Source organism: Triticum aestivum, chromosome 3D (genome assembly GCF_018294505.1).
Source record: "Triticum aestivum cultivar Chinese Spring chromosome 3D, IWGSC CS RefSeq v2.1, whole genome shotgun sequence".
Taxonomy (NCBI): domain Eukaryota; kingdom Viridiplantae; phylum Streptophyta; class Magnoliopsida; order Poales; family Poaceae; genus Triticum; species Triticum aestivum.
Window position 1 is genome coordinate 373,588,093 of NC_057802.1, and position 22,728 is coordinate 373,610,820.

Genomic DNA, 22,728 nt, shown 5'->3' on the forward strand with positions numbered 1-22,728 from the left:
GTCATCGTCCCGCGTTGGTGCGCGCCCCCGTGATCCGTAGATTGATCTTGCATGTTTTGCCTTGTTTTCCAATACATATCGCAGGTCCCGCATGTTGCCCCGGCCCTTGGTATTTTTGTTTGGGTGGCGGCGGGGTGCGGGCTGGTTTTCAGGCTGAAATGCCTCTCTGTCTCGGCCGCGAGGTGGCCGATCAGCCGCATCATACGCTGGTGATGTAGGTTTCAATGCTTCCTCCTCGAGTTGAGGTAGCAACCTACGCTTTGGGTAACTCTTGGTTGGGGTAGCAATTCTGGACTTGATTCTTTCGCCAGTATTTTTTATATATTCCAAAAATATTCTCCGTGAAGTTTCAGGTCATTCCGAAAACTTTTATTTCTGCACAAAAATAACACCATGTCAGTTCTGCTGAAAACAACGTCAGTCCGGGTTAGTTCCATTCAAATCATGCAAGTGAGAGTCCAAAACAAGGGCAAAAGTGTTTGGAGAAGTAGATACGATGGAGACGTATCAGGAAGCCATGGTGGGCAGTAGTGGTGTGGACAAGAGAAAGGGAACGGAGGCGGATGACTGCGGCTATGACCTGCGCAACAGTTTATATAGCAATGGTGGGCGGCGGAGGGACGGACGTGTGGCGCCGGAGTTGCCGCCTCGGCAACCGCGTATCATTAATGTAGGCGGTAGACAGACGGACGGACGACACTTGTGTCGTTTGAAGGCGGAGCAATCGCCTGCACGGGGAAGCGGGGCGGGCGCCGCTGAACGTTTCGGGCAGAAAGCGCGCGCGGGCGAGGGAGGCGGTCTGGGTGAGCCAGGGCAGTCAGACTCGTGTTTGGCAGCGGGTCGGTCCAGCAGCCGGACATGCTGGCTCGCAAGCGAGCTTGCCGAGCTGAGCGACGACAATCAGACGATGGACGTAACTTCCGACCAGGAGCCAGCGCCACTGTCCAAGCCGGTTCATGCCGTGTTCACCATAGAGCAGGTGCGGCCGCACTTCGATGCCTTAATGGTGGAAGAGCAACCAGCGCAGGAGGACCTGTGCTGCAACCTCCGTCTCGTCAACGAGCACTGGTGAACAAGCGAACGACAATGCCGTCGCGGACATGTGGCCCTATGATCCTGGCTTCCCGAATGAGCAGCAGGCGTTGTACCAGACCATCCGTAGGGCCTGCGAGGCCCTCTTCGTCGTCCTTCGAGTTGTTGCGCTCGCCGTGGCGCCGCCGTCTCACGTTGTCAACATGGTCAACAGACATGAGGAATGAGGAGATGACTTTACTTGGAGAGGATGACAGTGGGGACCCACCAGGGCCATAGCCGCACGTCTGCAAGTGCCTCCTTATTATATACTACAACTGTAATTTTTTTTGCTTCCTCCTGGTTTCCTGACATCACGGTCCCACACTATTGTCAACCTATGTAGTCAATAAACGAGAGAATTGCGCAAGGAGCGGCCGACAGCTGGGACCAAACAGCTCGAGCAGTATTTGTGTGTTTTGATGTGTGAGCACTGCAGAGTTTTTCTTAAGCGATGTTTTCATTTTTTTGAGACAAGAGCAACGTTTTCGTTGTTGTTCAGAGGAGAGCAGGGTATTAACTGGGCGGGTTGTGGCCCGTCTAGCCCAGGCCAGATATCCAGCCCAGATATTAATTTTTTTAAGCTGAAAATGGCTAGTCCAACTATACTTTTTTTGAGGAATACCCAGGCAAGGTCAACTTGTTATTCTCCGCCCCGCCGGGCTGCAAATCTTTCCTAAAGCGGATGCATTAGGCTTAAAAAGAAAATGGGCTTTAAGAAATAATAAATGGGATGTAATTATAAAAACTGGGCTGTAACTATAAAAAATGCACCAAACACGTAATTAGTTTATAAAATATTATTTTTGGATTTTGAAAATTTTAATTTCATTAATTGTTGCGCGCGCAATGTTTCGTTGGATTTTTATGTAAGACAAATTTATATTGAAATTGTATTTAATCTGACTAGAAATTTAGGGATAAAAATATTTTGGATCCCATCAAAATATGGTAAATTCTATTGAATTCTATTTTGAACGGTTGGTTGAAATTATTAATCGTTATCCTAGCTAGAAAATGGGTTGTACTTTTAACAAACTGTAAATGAGCTGTAGTAAATTCATTAGAATTCAAAAATGGGCTGTACATTCTTACAAATCTCAAATGGGTTATAAGTTCTCTACCACACACCTGTGGGCCTACTAAATTGACGCGTCCCAAAAAAAAGTTGACGCGTATGCAAGGCTTTATCAACTTATAGTGAACACACGGTTTTAGCAACAGTGGCCGTTGGATGTCCATCCAACGGATGTTGTGCTTCTTCTTCAATCTCGGATATTCTAGCTTCACCCGCCCAAAAAATGATTTCTTCCCATGACATCTGGGGTGCACCGTTTCGGAGGCTGACCTGTGGGCCTACTAAGTTGACGCGTACCAAGGGCTTTGTCAACTTAGTCAATATAAACGATTCTAGCTGCAGTGACCGTACGATGTCCATCCAACAGCTGTCGTGCTTCTTCAACCTCTGGTCTTCTTGCTCCAGCCGCCCAAAGCAGCGCCGGTCGTGCCACCTGCTCCTGCCTCCAGTGGCCGGCTGTGCTGCCGCGGAGGCCTCACAGCCCCCTACTATTCCCACCGCTGGCCAGGCCGTGCGGCGACGGCAGCCTCACACCGCAATCGAACCAGTGAACCCTCGTACTCCTCTCCGCATGGGCATCCACTGCCGCGTCTTCCGTGGCTCCGCGTCGTTCCCTTCCTAGGCCCCGCCGTCGTCCACCGCCTTGGTGCTCTCGCCGTGGCGTGGTCAATATGGTCAACGAACGACTTCCATCGAAAGAGTACTGTACGTGGAGAGGCTGACAGCTGGGTCCATGGCCGCAGCAAGGAAGTGCCTCCTTATTACGCGGAAAATAATGATTCCTCCACCTGACAGCAGGGACCCACCGGACGGGCCACCGTATTTCGTGAAAAAAATATTTCTCCCTGACTGCTGGGACCCACGAGCTACATCTTCACACGCAAGGAAGTGCCTGGCAGTCGGGACCCACCTAGTCGAAGCGTACGTAGCGTTGTCATTCTGGTGGCGAACGTGTACGTACATACTGGTCGATCGGTCTATCTGCAGGCTGCAGCGATGAACCGTGGCCGAGTAAGGAAGGGCATGTGTCATAGTAATGGTGCGCACGTAGCATGTACACGTACGTACAACGGCCAGGGTGCAAGAAAGTAAATACGGCCACGTACGTACATACAGGCGGGGTCTTGAACGCCTACTCGCGCATACGTACGGCCAGGGCTTGTGTAAATGGCTGGGTCCGAACGGAGAAGCTGCGCCGTCGTCGTGATCATGGGGAGGCAACCGGCTAGGTCGGAACGGAATGCGTCGTCGTGTTCATCGGGAGCCAACCGGCTTGGACGGAACAGCCGATGGAAGTGAGGCCTGGCGTACCGCAGAACGGAGGAAACGGCCTTGTGTTCGACCGGCCACGGTCGAAACGGGGTCCTGTTGATCGGGAGGGGTGTGGCGTATCGCAAAACGGAGGAAACGGACTTGTGTTGGAGCGCTATGGTCGAAACGGGGGTCCTGTTCATCGGGAGGGGTGTGGCGTACCGTAAAACGGGACTCCACGGGATACTGTTCATCTCCACCGTCGACCTCCTCCAGCCTCCACGGGCTATTGTTCATCTCCACCGTCGACCTCCTCCAGCCTCCACCTGTGACTGTTCATCCACGGGCTCCTGTTCATCCAGCCTCCACCGCGCGCTCCTCCACCGGCTACTGTTCAACCAGCCCTCTTCTCGGGGTCCTTCAACCACCCCTCTCCACGGTGTCCTGTTCAACCACCCCTCCACTGGCTACTGTTCATCCAGCCCTCCACCGGCTACTGTTCAACCAGCCCTCCACCGGCTACTGTTCATCCAGCCCTCCACGGGGTCCTGTTCATCCAGCCCTCCACAGGGTCCTGTTCATCCACCGGCTCGATCGATCAGGGTGTTGTTCATCCAGCGGCAACGGCCTCTACTACCACGGGTTCCTGTTCATCCAACCCCCCACCGGGAACTGTTCATCCAAACCCCCCAACAACGCTCACTGTTCATCCATATGCAGCATCGATCAGCTTCAGTTAGCAGCAGTAGTGAAGGAATCACTCGGGTTCAGTTAACAGCAAGGGATCGATTGCTCAGGTTCAGTAATGTATCTAGTGCAATCGCTCGGGTTCAGTTAGAGCCCAACGCCTCGCACACACGCGTACGTACGAGAGGAACGCGCATCGCTCGGCCCCGACCATCCACCGTAACCGGGAACTCCCCCGATATTTTCCTCGCCATCGCTTCTACCACGATTTTTCCGTCATGGACGGCCCAAAGAATGTCATGCAACTGCGTCTCCGGCCCGCCCAGGATGAAAAGCCCATTTTTCTGTCATAATTTTTTGTCATAGAAGTAGGAGCCCACCACATCTATGATGATACCGGGTTTTGTCACAATTATCGTCATAGAAGTGTCATAAGTATGACATAATTTTTTTTTGTTCGGCCCAAAATGTCACGGATGTGTCTTTTTTTTGTAGTGTTGGGCCAAGTAGCATAGTTGTTGACATTATGATTCTGCTGGCAAATGAAGCAAGCTTTGGTTTTCACATAGTTCCCAACATCGTGACCAGGCCCTCCACAATTGAAGCATATCATATCCTTATACCTGGGGTCTAACACTTGCTCTACCTCACCATCTACAGCTTGAGACGCAGGAACTTGAGAGGACGTTGTTGTAGATGCAGTAGATTTGGATTTCTGTGCAGGCATAGGGTCCTTACCAGATGGAGCAGAAGCTCGCCTACGCTGCACGGGGGCTAGGGCACGTTGGGCAGGGCCTCGTTGAGATGCTGCCCCGGAGCTGGATCCAGAAGGACGACGCTCAGCCATACCCACACCTTGTTTCACAACTTCAGCAAACGAGCGCTTGCCATGGTCGAGCTGCCCACATTCTATCGAGGTCATTTCCTCATGGCTGCAGGACAAGGGGTAGCAACTGAAAGTCTGAAAGAACATATTTGATCTGTAGCACGTTTAGCGTATTGGAAAGAGCTATAATTGACACATTTAATTGATATCACATATGCGACAAACAAAGACACAAACACAAAACAAAGTGCATGCCAAGCTATGGAATCGACATTTATCTGGACTTTGATTTTTTAGGGGCTCGGGTACGAATATGTTAACATACAATTTTGTTTTTCTAAGAAAAAAATCTTTCCCGCTAAAAGAAAAACTAATTTTTCTAACCGAGTGAAGAAAGCCCACTCTGTACTACCACCTACCTGGAGTGTGATAAGCCCACCTATCTATCCACTTGACCCAGCCCACATGTAATAGTCCAGCCGTCGAAGGCCCACTTCCACGGAAACCCTAGCCTCCGATATATAAGCTCCCCTCTAGCGCCCCCTGCCCGAGCCCTCGCACGCGCGCCGCCATCTCCCCGCCTACGCCGCCGCAGCCGCCTCCTGCTACCCGCCGCCGAGATGGTACGTTCCTCTCGTACTTCCTTTCTCGGCAAGCTCTTACGACAGTGAAACACGTTTCAGTCTTGGATGCGGTATTTCTTAGGATCCATCCTGCAAGATCGTAGTGTTTCTAGGTGCGAAATCATGATTCAACAATTCGATTGTGTGTTACTAATATGTTGAGCTCTCTCGAGCTCCTCCCTTTCGACCACTCGTGTTAGCCCTGAGTTGTGCTTCGTGCTTTGTATGCAAACTTCCTCTGGGCCAATCGATGTGTTCTTCAATTCGCTCAGAACCTAGGTGTATTAGGATACTTCGCAGGTACTCAACCAGTCCCTTGGTGCACAAAATCTGCACTGGCATGGTGTTGTGGGCTTGTGGCTAGTAAGGTAGAATAGCATGGGAAAAGCCATCTGCGCAAGTGGTTTGAGTGGAGCATGCGATATTTTGTTTCGGGAAGGATACACACTGGATGTAATATCGGAACATTTTCGTTATCTAATGTATTAGTGTTTCGTTGATGTTAAGCTTTCCACATCCGAAGTTAATCAATTGCCCAAATTCGATGTTAAATGTGCATTAGCAGTTGCTTCACTGACTATATCATAATGTTCATTTTTATTATGCTGCTGTGTAATTTGTTGTTTTGCAATGTCTACTCAGACGAAGCGCACCAAGAAGGCCGGAATCGTCGGGAAGTATGGTATGCGCTTGTAACATTTGGCTCATTTACCTGTTTATGTGCTTCTGCTGTGTCCTGAAATTAGCCCTTGCAATGTTATAGGTACCAGGTATGGTGCCAGTTTGCGTAAGCAGATCAAGAAGATGGAGGTGTCTCAGCACTCCAAGTACTTCTGTGAATTCTGTGGGAAGGTATGTCTTCTGTCACCTACTTGGTTACACAAAGTGCATTGTGTGAATGCTATCTGCTATGTATGAACTGTTGTTGTTTACTGGGGTAGTACTGTACACTGACTACCTTTCCATGCACCTTCATACTCCCTCAGTCTGGAATTTCTTGTCGCATAAATGGATAAAAATAGATGTATCTAGAACCTAAAATATGTCTAGATACATCCATTTCTCCGACAAGTATTTATGGATGGAGGGTGTATTTATTAATGCTTGATGTGATATTTTGTATCGCTTTCTATGTTTTCTCTCTCCAAGTGATAGTTTTGCTATGTCAGTCGTAAATTCCTCTTGTCTTGTTATGTCATTACCCTGTAATATCTTATGCTAGCTGTGTTATCTTCTATTTGCAACAGAAGGTGTCCAATTTGGTTTTATTGTTGCCATTCTAATTGTAGTTTCATCATACAAAAATGTCATCTTATCTTATTGTACATGCTGTCATCGCCATGAAAGGCTTGTTGTACTGTAGTAATCTGAGTACAGGAAAGGGAGTTGTATTTAATATGCTACATACTCTTATGCTAGTAATTTGTAGCATATATTTGGTTTTCTATACACTTCTTCTTTGAAAATATATAGAAACTTGCATTCGGTTGTCTAAAACTACGCTTTCTGCTTGTGAATCATAACCAGTTTGCTGTGAAGAGGAAAGCTGTTGGAATTTGGGGATGCAAGGACTGTGGCAAGGTCAAGGCTGGCGGCGCCTATACCATGAAGTATGCATCTGTTCCGAGCTCCTTCTGGATGACCTCTTCATTGTCATATCGCTTTATGCTAATTTCACAATGCGTCTTTGCAGCACTGCTAGTGCAGTCACCGTCAGGAGCACGATCCGTCGCTTGAGGGAGCAGACCGAAGCATGATTGCCCTACTGTTGTCTTGAGGAATCCAGGGGTTCTGTAGTGGAGTGAAGACTTAACAATCTCTGTATTTTGGCTATCGAGCGATGGATATCTGTTAGTAATTTTGGTTCTGATTTTAGGATCTTTGAAACTTGAAAGTATGTCCCTACAGCTGCCTGTTATGCGTTATGCCAACCTATTTGTATTTTTGTGACACGTCTCTCACTCTCTACCCCTCTGCACCCCAAGTCAATCTTATATGATAAGGTTTTTATCTCTTTTTTTAACACAGTATAGATGCAAACGAGCATACTGACCCCATGAATGCATGGACACCCCTACCTCTATGAGCATCTGTCATCTGATATGGAGAATGAACATTGCCGGAGGAAAATGGTAGTAGTGCAAAGTCTAGGACTTATCCTGATGGGCTGGTTGCATCCCTAAAATTGTGAACTTATGGAATGCACCCCAGTTGAGCAGAAAATTTTGAAAAAGTTGGAAATAAATTCAAGACATTCTGTTTTTTATAAACATTGTTGAATGTTTTATTGACATGCAAAGTTTCATTTGTGGATGTCTTGAAAAGAAAAATTGATGTTCAAAAGTGCTTACAAAAAGAGGAAATGATTGTAATCAACCGATCGGCCGCTCCCAAGGTCGCCGCTTTATCTCTTCCTCTCTCAATCTTTCTTGGATCTTCTCACTTGCAGCGGCTCCAGGATTTGCCATGAGCCGCAAGTGTGCCGCTCCAAGCCACCCATCCATGTCCATTGTTGAGAGGTTTAGCCGTCGGGTTGCTGCGTGCTCGACGGAGGTGTGGCCAGTCGAGGCCTAGTGTTACAAGTCGGCCACCGGGGTGCTGTGTGCTGGCCGCTGGACGTCGGCGGTGGAGTAAAATCACACTTCTTTACCCCTGTTCATGGCCGGATAATGCCTCCTTATTTTATTTTTGCAACAACAACCCTGTTTTGCAATTGCAACAAGGAGCCGCGAGCTAGTGATTTTTTTTTTCAGTCAGAAATGTTTCTCCAACAAAGGTTTGTTGCAAAGGAGGTTTGCAACACCGATTTTGTTGCAATGAAGAGAGTTGTGTTTCAGAAGAAGAAAATGGAAAAGAACGTTTTTTTGTTGCAACAAGGCCCATGTTACAGAGACTGAGTGCAACAATTGACTTGTTGCAAATCACTGGTTTCAACGGGGTTCACATGGGGAGATCCAATGGTCATTCTCACTTCATCCAACGGCCGGCGAGGTGGTCGATCTTTCCAGATCATCCGCGGGACGCGTAGCGCCCCCCTTAAAAAAATACCCTTTTTGAAACATTGTTGTTGTTTTTAATCCCAAAAAACAGTTTCTGCAAATTTTCCATGGGTGCATGCAGAAACTTCATGTTCCATTTCATTAATGCTATTTTTGCAGACGTTATGATTTTGTAGTTTCTTTCCCATGAGTTTGCTGTGCGTTACACAGCTGACGCTCATAAAGCTTATACGGAATGTTGTAAGCCCTGAATAATCTTCAGATTCCAGCAAATGATAGGTTTTCATGTCCTCGCAAATAATAAATAGAAGCTCCTTATTAGTTGAGCTTTAAGTTTCCCAAAGAATCTAGAGCTTCAGATACGGTATGTTACCGCAATCCCAACCAAGGAGATTGCTCAGATCCTCTTGAGAAGCGCTTTCAGATGTGGCTGTAGACTGTTTGTGATTGTTGCCATCTGAACGACGTACGAGAGCTCCCCATCCACCACCTGAAAAGCCCTCGTGATCTGCTTCACCTGACAAAATTATACAAGATTTCTTAGGAGATTCAGGCAACTTAGGTGGCTGCAAGACTCCGTAAGCGAGTGGATAACCCTGAAGATGACCTTCCTATGAAGTTTAGCAACTCCAACAAGGAAAGACAATGTACATGATGGTCAAGATTTGAGTGTTGCGAACCTATGACAAAAAATACAATGAAGTGCCGCCAGCAAGATGAGTCATACCCCTCCTACTTCGGTTCATGAACACAAAAGCAGATCTAAGTGTCATAGTTTCTGAGTTTTAAACAAACAAGACAAGTGCAGATGGAAGTAGGGCACTGCTTCCAGAGTTAAGAAACTTTACATGTAGATTTATCCCTTGTTAAATATAGATATATGGGTGCAAATATAAATTTCTATTAGCTCATAGAAGCCTTAGTGTATCATGAGTTCATCACCTGGACAAGTGAGGAACGTCATTCTATCCTAATTCGCAAAAAACAAAATACACTATCCCATCCAACTTAAGAGTCAGATTACGTAACAACAAAAGTACCTAAACTCTTTTGACAAATATTAGCCCATGGTAGGTTGAATGCAAAAACAAAAGCATTGTCACATAGTCAAATGAAAATTGACCCTCAGAACATCATGTGGCATAGTAATAAAGGTAGTCGAAATAGATGATAATAAGAGACATCATATATAATCGTCCTAGGAGAAGTACCTTTGCTGCATTGCCAATAAGTTCGCTTTGGAGTGTCACTGTTTTCTTTTCACTATCATATGAACCTGTCTGCATTTTAGAAACAAAGTTGTGGCAACAAATAACAGTTTAGCTAAAATAAATAAATATAAATAACTAAAGTAACACACCAATTTATTTAGTTCTCACCAAAAAAAACTTGTTTTGCTTAGTGATATAAATCACACTCCGATGAAACCTAATTCTTACAATGCCTGGGTGAGTTATGAGCTATGGCCTTGTGAGTACCTTTGGCCCTATAAGCAACTTATATAAGAGGACCACTATTGTTTGGATGTGTCCTCTCTATTTATCATTTACCAGCAAGCCTCCAGTGCTAGTTTTTGGTATTTGATTAACAGTTGTTTAGCGAAAATACAGGAAAAAAGGGACCACCAGTTGCAACGAATTTGCAAAGAGAGCGAATATCTCAAGCCTACACTATCTTTATTCAAAAATTAAAACATAAACACACATTTAACTTCAAAAAAGCAGATATTTCAGTGACAAAACTACACTTTCATCTTTAAAATGTAAATTTAAAATATACTTTGGTATAGTTTTGTAAACATATTAAGGGTATTTGTTAGTTTTCTGATAAATTTTGACATAATAACTATAGTTCTGTGCCATTTATTCTTTGCAATATTAAAGGATCCAAATATTGCAGGCGTCAACTCACTTCCTATTTGTATATCACATTCCTTTCTATCCTACTCCCTCCGAACCATAATATAAGACGTTTTTGCAGTTCAAATTTAACTGCAAAAACGTCTTATATTATGGTACCGAGGGAGTACATAAGAGATCAACACAACTCCACATAAATCAGTGTTAATACTGCAATGACATAAATGCTCCTTTGCCCCTTCTTTGCGCCGCTTAGCAGGTGAGATAAGGATAATTAACCCCACCTACTGTTGCAAGCAACTATGCTAGTTCAGTATCCAGTTCAGAATCTTCAGATATGAACAATATAACTGCAGTATGCAGACACCTGCCGTGCAAATTATAAACTGGGATTGCGAATTTGCGATGGCCTATAACGAATACCAACAGGCAATACCCAAACAGAGTTGCCATTTGCAGCTGGCTCCAAAATGCATACCATACTCAATCTAGCATCAGACAGAACTATGCTTGCAAGAACTCAATGGGCAGTCAGTACGAACACACCTGGACCTCGGTGAGGCCTGTGCTCTGGGCGATGACCACCTCGACGGAGCCGTCGGGGCGGGGCCGCCAGTACCCACTCTCGGCGTGCATCGGGTCGCCGGACGCCGCCTTCCACGTCCTCTGCGTGTACGAGATCACCGGCTGCGCGCACCCACGCCGAGTCAGGCAAAGGCATGAAAGCTCTAAGAATCGGCCAACCGAAGGCAAAGTTTCTGCCACGGAAGGGACACATACGGCCGGGAGACGGCGGTGTACCTTGGAAGGGTGGTGGGAGAAGAGGATCTCCTCGCCGTAGCGGAACGGGACGATGGAGGGGAAGGTCCCCTCGCCCTCGCCGCGCCACTTGCCCAGCAGAAACGACAGCGGAGCCACCAATGGGTGCGGCGCCGGCGGCTGCGTTGGAGGGCCGGCGGCTTCCATTTCTTGAAGTCTCCGGTTGGATTTTCGGACTGGTCTCACCTCTCTGCTCTCTTGTTTCGTGAGCTGAACGGGACGATGGGGAGTGGCTTGGGTTGCACAATCTAATTATTTTTTAACCGTAACTGTGGGTTGCACAATTTTCACCCAACCGCCCCCATTCGGTCAAGGATTTGTTGCTGACCCACCCAAAATTCTAGTCATCCGAGAAAGACGGTCACGCCCACAATAATCATGCTAACCGGGAAATTTTGAAACAAGCACGATGTATGGCAAGATCTTCCACAATTCGTCAACCATGTCACAACTTTGCAAGGAGGTGAACTCGGTAATTATCTGCACGCTTCACTCCCTTTAGCCGGAGAGGAACCGGCAGGTCTTTGAGAACATCACTCTCCTCCCATCGGCGGTCATCGACAAGATTCACAATAACTGTAAATAGTGAGAGGGTAATATTCAACTCCCTTCCTTTCTAAATATAAGGTGTATTAGTTTTTTCAACACTTTAATCATTTTAGACAAAAATATCAATGTCTAGATTCAACATGAAATATATTTACATGTTATATTTATTTAATGTTATATATCCTTATATATATTTCTATAAACTTGGTCGAACATCGATAGTATTTGACTTTTTGAAAAACTAATATGCATTATATACTAGTATTTAGGAACAGAGGGAATAGGCAGTCTTGTGGTGAAATGCCATCGTTCTCATACAAATTATTGCAAATGCACTTGTTTGCAATCTTAACATATATGTATGAAGATCTCCGTGTTCACGGAAAAAATATATCAAAAATGAAATCACAGGGTCTTGGTGAGTACCAAGAACCCAACACCATGCAAGCAAACTGCGAACAGCAGCAAGGATGACATTCGCTGAATTATTGGCGGCTATGGTTTGGCGATGGTGTAGAGGTGTGATGCAACGGGCGTAAACTCTGCATTTGCTTTGATCTCACATGCGACAGTGACGCTCATATTCCTTGTTGGAACTATTTTGTGAAGCCTTTAGAGCACATACAGTCGGGCGTCTTATCTCCTCTCCCAAATGTCCGGGTGGACGCCTTGGTTACTAACCGGTGAAAATCCTGACATAGACGGGCGCCTTAAATGGGCCTCAAACCTTGGGCTGACCGACGCCCCTCATATCCAGCCATAATGTAGGGCGGATATGAGGAGGCTCGTGCGTGACCACGCGCGTCTGCAACGTCGGACTCGACACCCCGACCCCATCATAAATTGCACCAAATTCATCACCCTTAACCCGCCGATTGCATTTGCTCTCTCCTCTCTTCCTCCTCCTTCACACTGGACGTCTTTTAGCTCCGCCGCCACCCTTGCTCCGGCGCCGTTCCGAGCCTTAACGCCGCCAGCACTGGTACTACAGTCCTCTCTATCGTGCTGCCTCTGTGGACTTTGTTGCCGGCCCGGCCCGGACGTCACCACAGTATGTTCAGCAACTTTTGGGTTGCCCCTTGCGCTCTGTGTGTTCGACACAATATTTGCCCCGGTTTTCTGTGATTTATTCGTAGGAAAAATGATGGATTCTAATGCTTCATCAGACAAGGAGTATGCACCGATGTAGTTTGATAAAATGATTGAAGATGAGTTCTTCGTTTCATGGAATTCAGACGAAGAGTCAGACATGATCATGCTCATAAGCATGCAAGAGGGAATGGAACGGCAGGTGGAGCATATTCTCAACTTTAAGGGCTCAATGAAAGGGAAAAGAGTGATCAATCGGGATAGGGTCTCCGGAGCACAGCTAGTGTACAAGGACTACTTTGGTCCAGACCCAACTTTCACAGATGATCCATGGTTTCGTTGTCGTTTCTGTATGCGCAAACCATTGTTTTTGCGTGCTGTGGAGGGAGTGGAAGCACACGACTACTACTTCCAGCTCACAAGGGATTGTTGCGGCCATCTTTCTTCCTCCGCTAAGCAGAAATGCACAACTACTCTGAGGATGCTTACACTTGGTACTGTCGTCGATGCCATTGGTGAGATGGTCCGGATGGGGGAGAGCATATGCCTGAAGACTACTGCCAGGTTTGCCCGCGCCGTGCAGGTGTTTGGAGCTGAGTGTCTAAAGGAACCAAATGTGCAGGACACAGAAAAGTTGTTGGCTATTGGAGAGGCAAGAGGATTTCGAGGAGTACTTGGATCAATTGATTGCATGCATTGGCAATGGAAGAACTGACCCAAAGGTTTGCGTGAAATGTATCAAGGTAACACCAAAGAGGCCACCATCACACTGAAAGCAGTGGCATCACATGACTTATACACCTGGCATGCTTTCTTTGGAATGCCGGATTCTCACAACGATATCAACGTGCTTCAACGATCTCCATTTTCAGGAGGCTTTGTAATGAGGAATTGCCGCCGTGCAACTACACTGTCAATGGCCGTGACTACAACATGGGATACTATCTTGCCGATGGCATATATCTTTAGTGAGTTGCGTTTGTGAAGACCATATCCGAACCACAAGGCAACAAACAAAGTCACTTGCAACAATGCAGGAAGCAACTAAGAAGGATGTGGAGAGAGCATTCGGAGTGCTTCAAGCTCGTTCATGAACTGTTCATGGAGCTACAATGATGTGGGAATCAGAAACTTTGTGGCAGCTGATGACATGTTGTGTTATTTTGCACAATATAATTGTCAAGGATGAGGGTGATGTTGTCGCCCAAACCAATGGTTATGAAGTGCGTGGAGAACAAGTCCATATCCTCAAAGATCAAGATGCAAAACGGCTTATAAACTTTATGCAGATGCATCAGAATCTTCGAGATCATGACGCCACAACTACTCAGTGATCTTGTGAAGCATATGTGGACCGACAATGACCAAAGAGCTAATGTTTGAGTTGTGCAATTAAAATAAATTTTATGTAAGAACTATGTATTTTCGCTGCCAACATTTATTATTTACGTGCGACATTGGCGTGTATGATAGACGTGCATGGATTTGCAAGTATCTGTGAGTTCGAATTTGAGGTATGTGGCTCTGCCGAACATGACATATGAGGGGCGGTTCAGATGCGTCCACAGGCGTGCCTGGATGCATCCGTGGACGTATAGGGGCCGGATTTGCCAAATCCGGCTGTAGATGCTCTTCAAGAAAAAAAACATCATTTCCTAGACATAGTGATGGTCGTGCGTGGTTTCTTCCTTGGTTTGTGGCCTTTGAATCTCATTAGCTGTTTGACGTCTCGGCTACAGTGCAGATAGTTGATATGAGATCCGTGGTACCATTTTTGCGATGGTGGCTGCTCCTTGGTTCTTCTCCTCGTAAGTGTCGAGTTCTGCAAGGTTGGTTGATTAGTCTTGTTGTTTGATCATATTAGTAGGAGATCCAAATGTTTTCATCTAAACCTAGGTTGGCGAGTCCTTGAACCACACTAGATCACCTTCTTCCCATAGGACACCTTGCACCCACTATAATTTTCAGAATTATTGAAGCTATGGAATTATTCATAGGATTTTATAGCTCTAATTCAAATAACATATGAGTTAATTCAAAGTCTATAAATGCCATGGAAAAATATGCATCATCTTTGGATAAGATTTTCACCGTTTTCCCTAAATCATGATCATTTTTAAGAACATTTTGGGTTTCATTGAGAAATAATTTAGTTAAACCTAGTTTATTAATGTGGTGCTAGGGTTTGTCATTCCCCATTTTAAATTCTTTGAAATTTAAACATGATGCATTCAAGAAATTACTAACCTAAGTCATTACCAGACTATGGATGTGACTGTAACGCCCATCAGTTTCTGGCTGTTGCGCTTGATTTCTAGACTAGACCAACATATTAATACTAATCTTTGCTGCGCATTTTTTTCCTTACTTGTGCGCATCTCGGGACAACTTCCTAGTCAATCATCCATTCTTAAATTTCTCCAAGCCAAGCACACTTAACTTTGAGGTTCCTTGGAGATGGGCTTCCAGAAAAGAAGATGTACCATGTTGATATGAGTAGTCTGTTATTCTTATTAAGCCGGGATGTCACATACACCCACCTCAAAGGAACATACATCCCAATAGGAACATTTCATCTTTGCACACATCTGCGCGCTAGTGCTAGCATCCACATGTGCCCCATGTATGCATCACTGACCCGTACCCGCCCGTGTAACCGCGAGGATCGACTCTGATACTAATTGTAATGCCCAAATCAAACCCACCGGTTCAATCATCGGTTCCCGGCGGTTGCGCCTGGGATCTAGACTGGCCTCACATACTAACACTATTATTTTCTACGCATTTTGTCATCACCCGTGCGCACCTGAAACAACTTTCCACTCGGTCACCAATCCTTAAATTTCTTCAGGCAAAGTACACCTTACTTTGAGGTTCCTTGAGGATGAACTTCCGGGAAAAAAGGTGCACCTTGTTGATATGAGTACTCTATCATTCCTATTAAGCTAGGATGTCACACTCTCCTTCTTTGCGATGAGTGTTATCAGGTGGACAAACCAAGCAACCAACGCTCAAGGCTGCCTTATTTGTTTACATGAGAATGGAAATTGAAGATCTCCTATGTATTTTGAAACGAGGCAAAAGATTAGCAATTTTCATTGATTAGGGAGGAAGGCTTGGAGGTTAAGGCTCAAGGCGAGAATTGCAACAATCACTCTCGCTGCATTACAATACTCAAATGCCTCGGCCCTGCAATGCTCCAAACCGAGGTATCCTGTTTAATCCTAGTGACGATCACTCCCATCGGGACGAAGGAATTACGAAAGATCCGCGCATTCCACTCCTTCCACAATGCCCAAGAGATAAGCAACATCAAGGAAGCCAGCGTCCTGCACGATTGGGTTTTCTTGGTAGCGTTGTAGGTCCACCACTCTTTAACGGAAGTCGCTTCACCCAATCGGAAGAATGCACATCGTGAAGTCCAAGCCAATCTTTGACCATGCACCAAACTCTAATAGTGTACCAACATTGAAAAAGGAGGTGGGCCACCGACTCTTGGACCTTCTTGCATACGGGGCACGGGTTACAATCTGGCCACCTACGACGCTGAAGGGTTATCCCTTCAAATCCTAGTGTTGATTGCAAGCCATGCGAAGAGCTTGCATTTAGGAGTGCCCGTATTCTCCAAATGGTCAGGATCATGGCGGAGTCAGTCCGGCCAAGGAACTGTGCCTTGTAGCATGCCGTGTCTGTCTCGCCAAGGAACCAAGCCATGCGAAGATCTCCTTTGTCTTGGTTGAGTCAACCAGACATTTGAATGTAGTGTTTTTTCTTCTTCCTATTTCTGTAGCATGGTCTGTAATCATCTCGATGCCCACCTCCCATGTGATTGTCTAGTTGTTTGAATTGGCGGCGTTCACCCCGATCGAACTGAGGCGTTTGCAAATAGCTAAATAACCGAAACATTCCAAGGAACTATGAATATACAAATAAAAGCAAGGGAGAGATTTACCAGCGCAAGCATGTGAAAAATCAATCCGCCCACACTAACATATCTCGAGATTTTGCCCAGTCAACCGATAATGAACTCATGAAAGACAAATCATCATTCCGTTGTGGCTTAGGCCCGATTTTCGATTGTCGAATCGTGTTGCATTGTATTTGTTTCTCTTTCATACTAATTTGTTGTGCGAAAAAATAGCCACAAAACTAGAAACAATTATTGATATAGCTCATCATTCATGCCAAATGATAACTCAAAATATTTTTTATTTTTTTATATAGCTCATCATTCATGCCAAATGATAACTCAAAATATTTTTTATTTTTTTATATAGCTCATCATTCATGCCAAATGATAACTCAAAACATTGTCCGGTGGTATAACATATGCACAATTGTGGAACAAATAAACGAACCAGCCCTAAACGGTAGTATATGTATTCACTGAAATGAAGATACCAAATGTGGTAAAGAAAAAAAAAGAGAAGCAGAAAACTTATTACAGCTTACTCATTTTTGCGAGGCACATTTCTCATTGCATTAGTATAGATCTGAAGACGGGACAAAAACAAATACAAATAATCAGCGAGGCCACCACCACAAGGAGAAAAAACACAAGACGTGGTTGGATGTGGAACGGACGATCAGGATCAGTGCGTGCACCGCGACCTCTGGAATCTTAGCCGTCGGTTTTTGATATCGAACTCCCACAGGTGCTCCTGCTGCAAGATGTTACCGATGACGGAGATCCCGGGCCAAGGGCCTTCCTGCAGGCCGATGCACTTGACGCCGGGCGCCGCGTCGATCACGTAGCTCTTCCCTGGGGGCTCCAGCCGCGCCGCCCCGGCGAAGTGCACGGCCATCTTCGGCACAGCGACGTCGGCGTCCTCGCCCGACGGCGACGTCCAGTTGTAGCAGTACTCGAACGGGTCCATGGTGACCCGCGGCAGCCCGGCGAGCTCCTTGCTGAGCGCGGCCACGACGGCGCGGTAGGCCGGCTTGGCCAGCACCGTGAGGCTGGTGCCGGAGTCGAGGATGACGCCGCCCCCCGCCTCGACGTCCCAGACGGCGCGCGGTATCTTGAGGAACTCCCCGGCGACGGAGATGGCCTTGAGGCTGACGTCGTAGAAGGGGCGCATACGGCGGTCGAGCAGCAGCGGCGTCGTGCGCGCGCGGGGAGCGGCGGCGGCGTTGCAGGAGGAGGGGGAGGCGTGGGAGGAGGAGACGGCGGGGTTGGGGCCGAAGGTGAGGTAGCTGGTGGCGTTGCGCGGGGAGAGGTGGTCGACGAGGCAGTAGGAGAAGCGGCCGCCGAAGCGGGAGGCGGCGTGGGAGGCGAAGGAGATGCCGCTGTAGCCGAGGCTGAGCACGCCGTCGGAGGCCTCGAAGCTGGGGTCGGTGTAGGAGCTGGTGCAGCCGAGCACGAGGCCCTTGAGCTTGGCCTTGCGCTCCTCCCGCCCGGACAGCGCGATGGTCGCCGACTCCGTGCCCACCGTGCCGCGCGCCGCCGACCCGTCCTTGTACCTGCATTGCATGCGGCCGTAGAATGCGCCACGGTTAGTTACGTAAATCGTGCATGGCACATGGCGCGATTCAAGGACTGGCTTGTGAGCAAATGCAAATCCTTCGGAGCACAATGATTAAACCGGTGGAAAGGGTAATGCCTTTCCATGAACTGTTATCGCGAAGGATGCTGCCAACAAGTGGACCTCACGCGGCAGTGCAGATATGTCCTACGTTCATCAGTGTTTTTTGGCGAATGCATGCCGACCTGAACCTGATTGGTTAGCAGCCGGAGTATGTGCATTTGAGCTGGAGGATGAATTGTTTTACTCCAGCCAAAACCAGTTTTGACCAAGGAGAAGGTGGCCCAGGTATGGTCAAAGTCCCCCAGAGAAACTGTGTATACTATCACCCGTGAAATTGCGTATACATTCATCGGTGTTTGACTTTTGACAGTCGATAGCAGAACCTGGTTTTCTCTGCATAAACAGGAGATGATACTGTACTATACTCACTAACCTTTGACATTAGACATAATAGGGGAAGAGTAGTCAGGGAGGAAAAGTGGCGAGCAAACTGAGACGAACCGGCATGTTTCAGAAAGAGAAGGGGTGGGCACTCCATTTCTCCTCTTCCTTTTAGTACAAAAAAAACAGGCAGGCAGCACAACGTGATCGATTACCAGTAGTACAAGAACAGTCTACAAGCTGCATGCATGTTCGCCGTCGACACGCGTAACCCCAAATCTAAATGTACGTGTGAGATGCTATGACACCACGGGAGTGCGTGCTCGCCAGCTGCTCTTTCGGCCATTAGCGAGGCGGGACACTACTCCTCACGAACTCCATGGCCTATTCTTGTCCTTGCATTACGTCGTACGTTACGCAGGTACACTCATTTGTTGCGGAATCAAGAAGCCGAATACCGTTTGTTACGGCACCTGCTTGGGACTGTCACTAACGGCGCACGGAGAAACATCTCATCTCAGATCGGTGCATGTAGTACGTATTACAGATTTACAGTACCATCTTTTGATTTATCTTTCGGTGGCTCCTTTCCTACGGAATATGTGCAATGTCCTGACACGCAGGCAGGCACTGATGGAGTACAGCCCAATCCACCGTGCACATGACGATCTCAAGCCAAGCCAAGCAAAGTCGAGTATACTATACTGCAGCTGCTACCGCCGCGACCGCCGTTCCCCTTTCTCTGCCCATTGTTAATGAAACAAGAAAACAAATGCCCGGCCTAGATATGAACACCCGGCAGCGTGCACATGCAGCAAAAACTACGAGCAGATAGATATCCTGCGCGCGCGACCCCTTTCTGGGCGGCGCTGCAGGATCCGAATCCGATGCATATGCGCGCATGTGATCCATCTCATCTCATCGCTTTCGTGAGCGGGCATAGTTCGGGACATGAGGCAGCATCCGTGCGTTCTTCTTCTTTCCGGTGTGTTCGTTTTGGTCCATCGCCTTGGTGAGCCGAGTGACGATGGCGCGCCATGTCCGCCTGTGCGCGTGTTTGTCCGCGACAGCTCCACGAAGGCATGGCAAGCCCACGCCTCTACAAGTAGACGCCATAAATATGCTCCAATCTATCGATGACTTTGACGAAGCAAGCGGCAAATCGATCGGAGATTTCAGAGAGCTCAATCAGCATGAGGACTCCCATCTCCATCGAAGGGGGTAGGAGTACATACGAGAAGGGGCATCGTCGACCTACATGGCCGAGCCAATGAATGCCGTGCAGTGCTACGGTCTCGTAGTACAAGTGGGACTGCCAGTACCAGTACCAGTAAGGCGAGGCAGGCCGGAGCTGCCCGGAGCAGGGAGGGCATCAATGGCGCCGCATTGATTAAACGCTGCGGCCCCATTGCCATTTGCAAATTGCAACTGCGCGAGATCCGACTCGCCCACCAACCAACCACTAATGGCCTCCTCCTGCCTCCTCCTGCCGCCTCTGCTGCTGCTCGCGCCTCCTCATCAATGCCAGGGCCAATTAACGACGCCCCACCCGCAGATCGATTTGATTCAAATCCATCGCGATTACGCACAGCTAAGTAGGAGTGGTGGTACTAGTCGTAGCAGTAAAGCGCGGGCTGGCGTTTGTATGAAGGCTGGTTAGTACGGTAGAGGGGAGAGCGATGCGAATGCGAATGCGAATGCGAATGGCGAGTGAGGGAATGCTGACCGGTAGTCGTAGGCGCAGGGGCTGCCGGGCGTGGGGCAGGTGGCGAGGGAGAAGGGGAGCGACTTGGTGCAGGTGTCCGACGCGCACGAGATGGGCGCCCATGTCCTGGAATCCTCGGGACGGAACGCGCGCCCCGACCCCGAGTCGGCCGGCGAGAGCGAGGAGTTGGCCGGGGCGGAGGCGGAGGCGGGGCGGCGGCACTTGACCCAGGTCAGGTCGCTGCCGGTGTCGGCCACCAGCAGGAACGGCTGCGCCGGGGTGCCCACGCGGAAGCGCACGAAGTACTGCCCGATGCCCGTGTACGCGCCGGAGGTGAGCGGCATCGCGAAGGCCGCGGCAGCCGAAGAGGCAGACGAGCCCGCCGCGGTCTCGCGCGTGCGCCGCCGCCCGTGCGAGGCGATGAACGCCATCCGCTGCCGGTCGCTGCGCGCCAGGTCGGCGAGGGACGCCGGCGCGGCGAGGCGGAGCAGGGGGAACCGCGCCGAGTCGCTCGCGCGGCGGCCGCTCGCGCCTGCCAGGAACGCGGCGGCCACCGCGACGAGCAGCAGCGCCAGGCGGCGACCCGCCATTGCCGACGGCGCGGCCGATTCTTGGGTTTCGCGGCTTTGCTAGGCCACCAACGCGACGCCCGGCGATGTGTATGTGGCTGGCCCGCCGGCGGCCGTATGCGCCAATGCGCGCGCGCGCCTCCCGGCTCCTCGCAGCTAAGCAAGCAAGCCGCCGAGTTGCCGCGGCGGTCGTGGTGGTGCTTTCGTTTGCGCTAGCGTTTCGGGCTGCGTGTATGTGTTTGTGTTTGTGTGTGTGCCGCTTTGGAGTGCGTATTTATCTTGCCCTCTTTGCGTGGGGGAGGCAGCTGAATAGCTAAGGTTAGTTTAGTTTAGTGTTAGTTTTTGTTCAGGGTGGTGGCTGTGCTGTGCCTGTGCGTAGTCCGGGCGGCACCTGCCGCGATTGGCATTGTTTGGCCGCTGCAGAGGTGTGCGACGCGACGCGCTTGGGCGCTTGCGCTTGTGCTTTGTGCGCGCCGTGCTGGCCGCGGGTCAAAGCTTCCTGGGACTCGCTGCGCCGGATTTCGGTTGGATCTGTTTCCGTTAACACAGATGCTCTCGGCGAACTGAGAGCCTAAGCTAGTTTAGGGCATCTTCAATGATGAGCCGCGAGCTTTCTTGCCCATCCGTCCGCGGACACAGATATGGAAGGCCGCCATTCAAAGCTACCCGCATGCATACGGTCTCTCTTAATTTTTTGAAGTCTCCATGTTCAAATTGCCGCATACATAGATGGCTAATTCTTTTGGGTGGAATCAACCCATCAGGATTTAAGTCTTAGATTTGGCGCTGGTGCTGGAATTATATTAGGCTTCCGGCGAAGTTCGTTCAGCGGGAGGAGACGTTTTTGTCGACTACAGAGGCGTGTGTGGTGACTAAATGCTCTCTTTCCTTTGAAAGAGTGTGAGTAGGGTATGACATGAGGGTGAGTAGGATTTATGTTGGGTGTGGTTTTTTGCCGGTTTCCCATATTAACCGCACGTTGTATGGTTTTCGGGTCCGGTTTCCCTATTAACTGGACCATTTTCCCTCTTCTATAATGCAAAGGCAGAGCACCTGCCGTTCACGCTAAAAAAAAAGAATATGCTAATGGAGCTCGACCTCCATTTAGCCCTTAATTTGAAAAGTACAAAAATTCTGAAAAATACATATTTTTTAAAAAAAATTGCGAATAAAATGCACACATACATATGGATGTATACTACTTTTCTGTAAAATTTCATGGTGAAATATTTTTATATGGAAGCTACACAAAAATGACAAAATCACGTATTTTTAGCTCATGCACTATTTCACTATAAAAGTACCTGATTTTGTTTTTTATAGCTAAAAAACATATTACGTGATGAAAATTCACATACATCTAGTATACAACTATAAGTACTAGCGTATTTATTTTCAGATGTTTTTGAAACTTACAGAGTTGGTTTTTGAATTTTTGAAAAATTCGGACCGAGAGCAAATAAATCCACTCTCATTAGCAGCGTGAGGTACTAGTACGTACGTAAATTTCACTTGAAAAATCTGGATCCTCAGCTGTGGATGTGGCCATAACAACACTAGACAACATTTCCTTCGTGTCCACTGGTCACCTACATCTACATTGAGCAGAGTAGCAACTTGTTTACTACTCTCCGGACCCAGTCGCTTGTGAGTAGTAGCTTTGCTTACTCGTTGGGCTGTCGGGAGTACATCGC

General features: G+C 48.0%; 3 protein-coding genes across 4 annotated transcripts; 1 reads left to right on the plus strand and 2 right to left on the minus strand.

The window, feature by feature from the left end:
• The first annotated feature begins 5,399 nt into the window (after positions 1-5,399).
• LOC123078978 (60S ribosomal protein L37a-1) lies at positions 5,400-7,488 on the plus strand. 2 transcript variants are annotated; one of them, XM_044501644.1, is made up of 5 exons: positions 5,400-5,536; positions 6,179-6,218; positions 6,300-6,388; positions 7,064-7,146; positions 7,230-7,488. In XM_044501644.1, the coding sequence occupies exons 1-5, from the start codon at positions 5,534-5,536 to the stop codon at positions 7,291-7,293; spliced, it is 279 nt and encodes a 92-aa protein (XP_044357579.1). In that variant the 5' UTR covers positions 5,400-5,533; the 3' UTR covers positions 7,294-7,488. The 2 variants fall into 2 exon arrangements, with proteins under 2 accessions (XP_044357579.1, XP_044357578.1); XM_044501643.1 differs by lacking the exon at positions 5,400-5,536 and having other exon boundaries at positions 6,152-6,218.
• Positions 7,489-8,773: 1,285 nt separating this feature from the next.
• On the minus strand, positions 8,774-11,489 carry LOC123078979 (UPF0678 fatty acid-binding protein-like protein At1g79260). The gene is made up of 4 exons (XM_044501645.1): positions 11,196-11,489; positions 10,941-11,081; positions 9,747-9,815; positions 8,774-9,052 (listed from the first exon to the last, which is right to left on the minus strand). Exons 1-4 carry the CDS (start codon positions 11,358-11,360, stop codon positions 8,933-8,935), a joined length of 495 nt encoding a protein of 164 aa, XP_044357580.1. The 5' UTR covers positions 11,361-11,489; the 3' UTR covers positions 8,774-8,932.
• Positions 11,490-17,200: 5,711 nt separating this feature from the next.
• LOC123078981 (aspartic proteinase NANA, chloroplast) lies at positions 17,201-21,362 on the minus strand. Its single transcript, XM_044501646.1, has 2 exons — positions 20,487-21,362; positions 17,201-18,314 (listed from the first exon to the last, which is right to left on the minus strand). The coding sequence occupies exons 1-2, from the start codon at positions 21,053-21,055 to the stop codon at positions 17,444-17,446; spliced, it is 1,440 nt and encodes a 479-aa protein (XP_044357581.1). The 5' UTR covers positions 21,056-21,362; the 3' UTR covers positions 17,201-17,443.
• Positions 21,363-22,728: the final 1,366 nt, after the last annotated feature.

What these genes read in the sequence shown, in the direction of transcription:
- LOC123078979 (XM_044501645.1), bottom strand. Translation starts at nt 11,360, where the DNA reads ATGGAAGCCGCCGGCCCTCCAACGCAGCCGCCGGCGCCGCACCCATTG. An exon ending in TCTCCCACCACCCTTCCAAG is followed by an intron (nt 11,082 to 11,195) that starts GTACACCGCCGT and finishes GGGTGCGCGCAG; the next exon opens with CCGGTGATCTCGTACACGCA. An exon ending in TTATTGGCAATGCAGCAAAG is followed by an intron (nt 9,053 to 9,746) that starts GTACTTCTCCTA and finishes TAATTTTGTCAG; the next exon opens with GTGAAGCAGATCACGAGGGC.
- LOC123078978 (XM_044501643.1), top strand. Translation starts at nt 6,167, where the DNA reads ATGTCTACTCAGACGAAGCGCACCAAGAAGGCCGGAATCGTCGGGAAG. An exon ending in CGGAATCGTCGGGAAGTATG is followed by an intron (nt 6,219 to 6,299) that starts GTATGCGCTTGT and finishes GCAATGTTATAG; the next exon opens with GTACCAGGTATGGTGCCAGT. An exon ending in GGCGGCGCCTATACCATGAA is followed by an intron (nt 7,147 to 7,229) that starts GTATGCATCTGT and finishes GCGTCTTTGCAG; the next exon opens with CACTGCTAGTGCAGTCACCG.
- LOC123078981 (XM_044501646.1), bottom strand. Translation starts at nt 21,055, where the DNA reads ATGGCGGGTCGCCGCCTGGCGCTGCTGCTCGTCGCGGTGGCCGCCGCG. An exon ending in CCCTGCGCCTACGACTACCG is followed by an intron (nt 18,315 to 20,486) that starts GTCAGCATTCCC and finishes CATGCAATGCAG; the next exon opens with GTACAAGGACGGGTCGGCGG.